Source organism: Martes martes (genome assembly GCF_963455335.1).
Source record: "Martes martes genome assembly, chromosome: 4".
Lineage (NCBI taxonomy): Eukaryota > Metazoa > Chordata > Mammalia > Carnivora > Mustelidae > Martes > Martes martes.
Genome location: NC_137891.1, coordinates 38,316,920 through 38,322,919, shown reverse-complemented (window position 1 = coordinate 38,322,919; position 6,000 = coordinate 38,316,920). Strand labels below are relative to the sequence as shown.

General features: G+C 43.5%; 1 protein-coding gene across 1 annotated transcript in view; it reads right to left on the bottom strand.

The window, feature by feature from the left end:
* Window positions 1-641: 641 nt before the first annotated feature.
* NIPAL2 (NIPA like domain containing 2) overlaps window positions 642-6,000 on the bottom strand; it is a 73,277-nt gene continuing 67,918 nt past the window's right edge. The window contains exons 10-11 of the mRNA XM_080800454.1: window positions 4,948-5,042; window positions 642-3,584 (exon numbers count right to left, since the gene is read on the bottom strand). Coding sequence (XP_080656580.1) covers window positions 3,472-3,584; window positions 4,948-5,042 — 208 coding nt within the window. The 3' untranslated portion in view covers window positions 642-3,471. The remainder of the gene's footprint in view (window positions 3,585-4,947; window positions 5,043-6,000) is intronic.

Below are 6,000 nucleotides of genomic sequence, written 5' to 3'. Positions count from 1 at the left end.
TTCAAGATGGCCATAATAAGAGCCAGACTGTTGATGAGTCTAACGATTAGAAACAGCTCCTAAACTTCCCACACAATCGTGGTAGGTTCAATTCTGAGATCTTATTTGAAAAGTTCAAAATGCGTGGTGTTTATCTAGCAACCTCATGGAAGCACTCATAGCCACCAGTGCCAGACACGTGTGTGACGATTGTGGTTGCCCGGTGCAAGGACTGTCCTTATAACCAGCCATGGAATTTAAGTAAAGCAATCTGGAGGGGTGTTGGGAAGGTTCATTTTAGTAACTGCTATATTTATGTCCACAAGATCATTATTAAATTGGCAAGTATGAAGCAGCCTTGAGTGTGGCCGAGCGTATACACTCCTGGATGAGCTGTGTGCTTGGAAACGAGGAGTGAGCGTAAAGAGGGTTCTTGGCTTTCAGGAATGTGGCTCAGGGTTTCAATCCCCTTTGAGTCGTGTCCACCATTACACCTGCTCCTTTCGGAGCCAGACCTGCACATTATCACCATTACTCTTCAACAGCACTGAAATTGCAATAATCTATGAAATCCGTCCTTTCCCAGTCTTTCTCTGCCACGAAACAGAATTTCCAGGAGCTTGTGGGGGTGGCAAGGGGGTGTTGAAAAATACATTCTGAGTCACCGCTTGAGAAGTTTTTATTGTGTTTTTTCCCCCAAGCGATTCTGGTAGTGAAAGTATTATGGGTATAGAACAAGCAAACACTTAAACTGAAAACAATTGGGTAGTAAAGTCCTCTGCTTTAATGAGAGGTCATTAGTACTCATTTCCGAAGCTATTATCAACTTGGAATGTGGGATTGGAAAGGCTCTTCCAATATAGGCAAGGGTGCTCACAAAAGAATCACTGCTTTTTTTTTTTTTTTAAGATTTTATTTATTTGTTTGAGAGAGAGCATGAGCAGGGAGGAGATGGAGAAGCAGGCTCCCCATCCGCTGAGCAGGGAGCCTGACACAGGGCTCCATCCCAGGACCCTGGGATCATGCCCGGAGCCAAAGGCAGACACCTAACCGACTGAGCCACCCAAGTACCTCTGAACCATTGTTTACAAGAGAAACAAACTCATCACCTCTATCTGTATCTTATGTAAACAACAAGATCTTAATGTAAATATCAAGACACAGCTCCACAATCCCATAGTATCCTTGTTTGTCATGAATCATGAAGTGTTACCTTTTCAACTCCTGAATGCCCAAGGAACAAGAACAAAATTGCATGGCAAGAGCAAAGGAATCTAGATCAGGGACTGGCAAACTACAGTCCTAGGGCTGACCACCTGTTTTTGTAAATAAAACTTTACTGGCCTACAGCCATGCTCGTTCGTTTACATATCGGCCGTGTTGGCTTTCATGCTAGAATGACAGAGTTGAGTAGTTGTGACAGGCAACACTGGCCAATAAACCTAAAAATATTTATTCTCTGTGTCTTTACAGGAAAATTTTGCAGACCCCTCGTCTAGACAAATAGTCCAGTGAGTCAAGTTGTTGGCTAAAGGTCCCCAATTCACAATGCCAAGAGAAGTACTGGGTTGGCTTTGATTGTTGTCATGCACTTTGTAATTTAAAAAATCTTATGAGCTAGTACAACTAAAACTCCTCTTCACCTTGCTTTGAAGAAGCAGTATGGAAAGTAAAATTAGGTCTCAATATATTTTATATGTTGCCTGGACTTCTAAAACACTGCTAGATTGCTTAAAAGTGCATAAGTCAATGTCATTTCTCAAAACTTTTAAAAGATGCAAATGTTGGCAACTACTAAAATATTGGCATCATGCTTGTGTCTGCACAAAATTCTACAATGCTCAAAACCACGTGCTGTAGCTATAAGTGTAGTCCTACTTCAAGTGAAACTCTTTAGTCTAAATATTTTTGCCATCTTTGAAACCAGTTTTGAGAGTCATCAAAAATCTGCAGTTTAAGACACCAGACGCATTTCTTAGCCGAGCCTTCCGGTGCCAACATGTTGGACCAATTCAGTAAAACATGCCATAAATTATATGACTGCTTTATTTGAATTAGGGGATACATTCCACAATAGCAGAGTTCAAAAGCCAGACATGGGCTCTGGGTTATTATTCATACATTGGCGATGGATTCGAATCTCGCCTTTGTGGCTCAGTTTGGCCAGCACTATAGGTTATGACAAAGAACAATGCTCAAAGACCCAAAGCAGTTAAGATTACAGTCTCGATAGCTCTGAGTTATACAACCTTCACAAACGCAAGACAGCTGGCTGGAAGAGCCTTGGACTGGCACATCAGAAGTGAGGGGAAGCTTTTGACATGTCATTAAGGATAGGGCTTCTGACTTGATGTTGTTTACCGTAAAGGCTAGCTCTTTTCTTGTCATTTAAATATATGAGTAGATCATAACTAACGTATAGGATTATGAACTCTATCTGCAAGTGAATCTTGGTAGATAAGTGACGAGTCACAGCAGAAAAGCCATTCAGGCCCAGGAGCACATGGCCTCGCTCTCTAGGCGCAGGTTGGGCCATCTGGCTACATCTACAGACTTAAATGGCTAAAATCCAATTCTCTACTCATAGCTGTACTCTTGCCTAGAAGAATTTATAAAGCTTGGGATAATAACTTGGGGGAGGAAATGGTGTGCTTGTGAAAATAACACTTAGAACTTAAATACAATTTTTGGAGACTTGCGTCAAGAGTTAAAACGTACAATAAACCTGCTAGGTTAAGTCATAAGACCCACAGAAACACCGGCATAGGAGATGAAGTTTTCAGTCTCAATTCAAGTATGATCGGATTGTAGAGCTGAAGAAAATGCTCATCATTCTGTATTTTTTGAAAAACTGGTCTTAATTCTTAAATTGTTCCTTTCTTCATTTGAGAAAGTTCACCAGTCAAGGTATACACATCATGGAAGGCCACTTACAGACTCTCATTTTAAAGATAGTCTTAATTTTCAAAGGACAGTTAGAACAGGGCTCATTTTCAGAAAAAGATGATTCACTGTTCTAACTCAGGACTAGAAAGGTGAGATCCTTACGGGGGAGGCTCGTAAAAGACGTCGTAGGAGAAACGGATGCTCTCGAACCTTTGGTACAGGAGCGAGGTTGGGGGATGAACGTGTCTCTTTAAAGCCAAGCAGCCGACGCTTGAAGTCGTGTGGGAAAAGCAGCCTGTGCGTGTTCTGTAGCCAAATCGTGAATGCACATTTTTGTGTGACCGTCCTGGCTCAGGAAGCCAGGCTCTAATTAAGATCTAGCTGGGTCGATGTTCACGAGGGGGGACATCCAGAGTGTGGGAACACTTCAAATCCCATTCTGTGAAGACATGAGACTGTCAAAGCGTAGGAAGGGCCCAGGTGTCCGTGTAGAGGGCCGGGGGATGGTGATGCTTGTGCACGTCAGCGCGAACCAGCTGGGACACAAGGGGAGGGTTTTTAAAGGTGGGATCGAATAACAGGCCAGTGGCCATCCCTCTCGACAGCTCAGACCTCTTTCTTCTCTCCACTTTGGCTCTTTGTTGAGTCACTTCCATCAGGCAGCGTTCCGTAGGATAAGCCATTTGAATCTGGCTGTATTTTGTCCAACATTTGTTTCCCTGTGGAGATTAAGAGTCACACACAAAAAATATTTTGTGCTCTTAGAAAGGAATACGTCTCATAACGGTTTCTCCTCTCTCTAGGCCACATTTTAGTCCCTTTTTATAGTGCTCTGTGGTTACCCTTTACACAGAAGAGATCAACGTCAGGAAGAAAGGGCCCCGGAACTCTATGTCCCTTGTGGTGTCCACATGCTCTCCGCAGGAGACCGCGGGCTCCCCGCCACACAGGTCCTCCTGTGCGGGGCACGGAAACTGGGCTGGATCGGTCAAGAGATGAACGTGAAGCGTCCACTCATCTCCACACCTTCCTTCCCAGTGTCCTTTCCCCTTTTCCGTGTTTGGTCTAATGCGTGTAACAACAAAGAAAAGCAGACTTCCATAGCAGCTTCTGAAAGCTGCTGCTGATCCTATGTATGGGGCTTTGTGAACTGGAAAATCGAGTTAAATGGTATTTTCTACCCAAGAGCCTCTAACCACACAAGTCACTCACAATGCCCACCTTTGCCACCAGAGCCAGTTCTGGCCTTGAACGCTCTTAGGGGATAAGGGGGCCCAAGGGGGAAAGAGAACACAGAGCTCCTTAGGTCATGTTTTCTCAGTTGTAGGGATGCGGCGTTAATAGCTTTTGCTTCAAAGTCGGGGACCTAACAGAATGGGAGAGGAAGCTGTCAGACCATCATTACTTCTGTTTAGAAACCCGTAGGTCGTCCCGATTCCCTAGCAAAGCTGGACATACTGAGTAGGCCGGGGAGGAGGTGAAGATACAGCCAACTCTTGGCTTTGTTCTGAACATCGCTTCTGCTGTCTACGTGACAACAGCAAGTTATTTCCCAAGGAGAGTGGAGGACTGCAAAGATGGGGGGTGTGAAATGGATCGGGACGAAGAAGGCAGAGTGGAGGGGAGAAGCTCTCCGCGTTCAGGTGACCGTGAAGGACGTCGTCCCTTTCGGCCCCGCCGTGCACAGGTTTCTGCAGTCTTTCCCAGAACGATGGTCCTTACCAGTCTAAGCTCCTCTCCTGGGATGTTCCTTCAAAGACTCTCCTGGTCGCCATTCCCTACTCCTATCCCCACCCTTTTTCAGTTTAAGGAAACACAAAAAGAAATTTGCAACATCCCCCAAATCAAGAAAATGGGGCCAGTTCTTTTATATCCCCAGTGGTCTGTGCAAAACTGATGTTCAAATAAATGATTATTAACACTGATGGTTAAGACGTCGCCTCTAGTTTCATCGTTAAAAAGACACTTTCTTGAGGATAAAAATTATGTTTTATATTAATTTTAACACCCCAATAATACCAGCAACTACTAATTTATAAGGATAAAGTTTCCCATCATAAATTAAAGAATATACAGTTTTACCCGGAATATTTCCAAAATCAATGTAGGACTGTGGCAGATGTTCCTTTTCTCGATTTCTTGTGACCAAAAACACACCAAGGAATGATAGAAAACACCTGTAAGAGTGATATTAATAAAGAACACAAGAACACTGAAACAACCCGTGGTGTTAAATACCAGCTCCATAGTCTACATGATGACATAAATTCCACTGGTTTTGTTTTTCCTGTTTCTCATGGTAAGCCTTCTAGAACTTGTCTTAATTGCTGCAGCCAATTATATTTTTCCCCAGAACCAAGACCTGGGCAGCTTCCAATAAATCTCTGCCCCAGGTTTTTACCATCTGGAGGCTAATTCCGGCTCTAAACCCTTTGGGTAGACACTAGGTCTCATTTTCTATCCATGCATGCCCAGACCCATTACTGGCATGCAACATGAGCAAAAATATATATATTTATTTTAATTTTCTAAGAAATTTAATTGTCCTTGGCCATAAGAATAGTCATAGTTTCCAGATCCTAGAAGTTTAGGCTTGCCCAAGTATCTTATGAAATTGGATTTTCAAGCTAGATGGTTTTCTACACTGAAAATAGCCTGGGCTCGAGTCTGCATAATGGTCATGCAGAACACAAGATCAAGAAGCAGTTAAGCATTAATGGAGTGCCAGTCAGATCCAGCAGAAGATCTGATACACTGGTGATAGTCTGTCCAAGTTCTGCTCTCTGTTTGCAAGAATGTCAGCAATGATGCCTACCGAATTTCTAGGAAGGGTTAAAGATGGGCACCCAGACACAAGAAAGGGATACTTCCAATCTGATGTTATTAGGTCCAAAGCTAATAATTTGCCCCAGACTTAACCTTTATTCTAGGGGATCCTACAGGCATCTGTGGTTCCTGGCTGGGTTCTAACCTAGAAATTTCCAAGAGCGAGGTAGGTCTGATTTAGCAGAGAGATGTCATGGAGTAGCTACGACAGCTGGTGGTGGATTTTTCTAGACCGTGGCTGGGATTGAAAATCCCCAGGTTCAGAAGCCTCAGAGAGAGACCCAAATTACCAAGTCAAAGACATGGAGT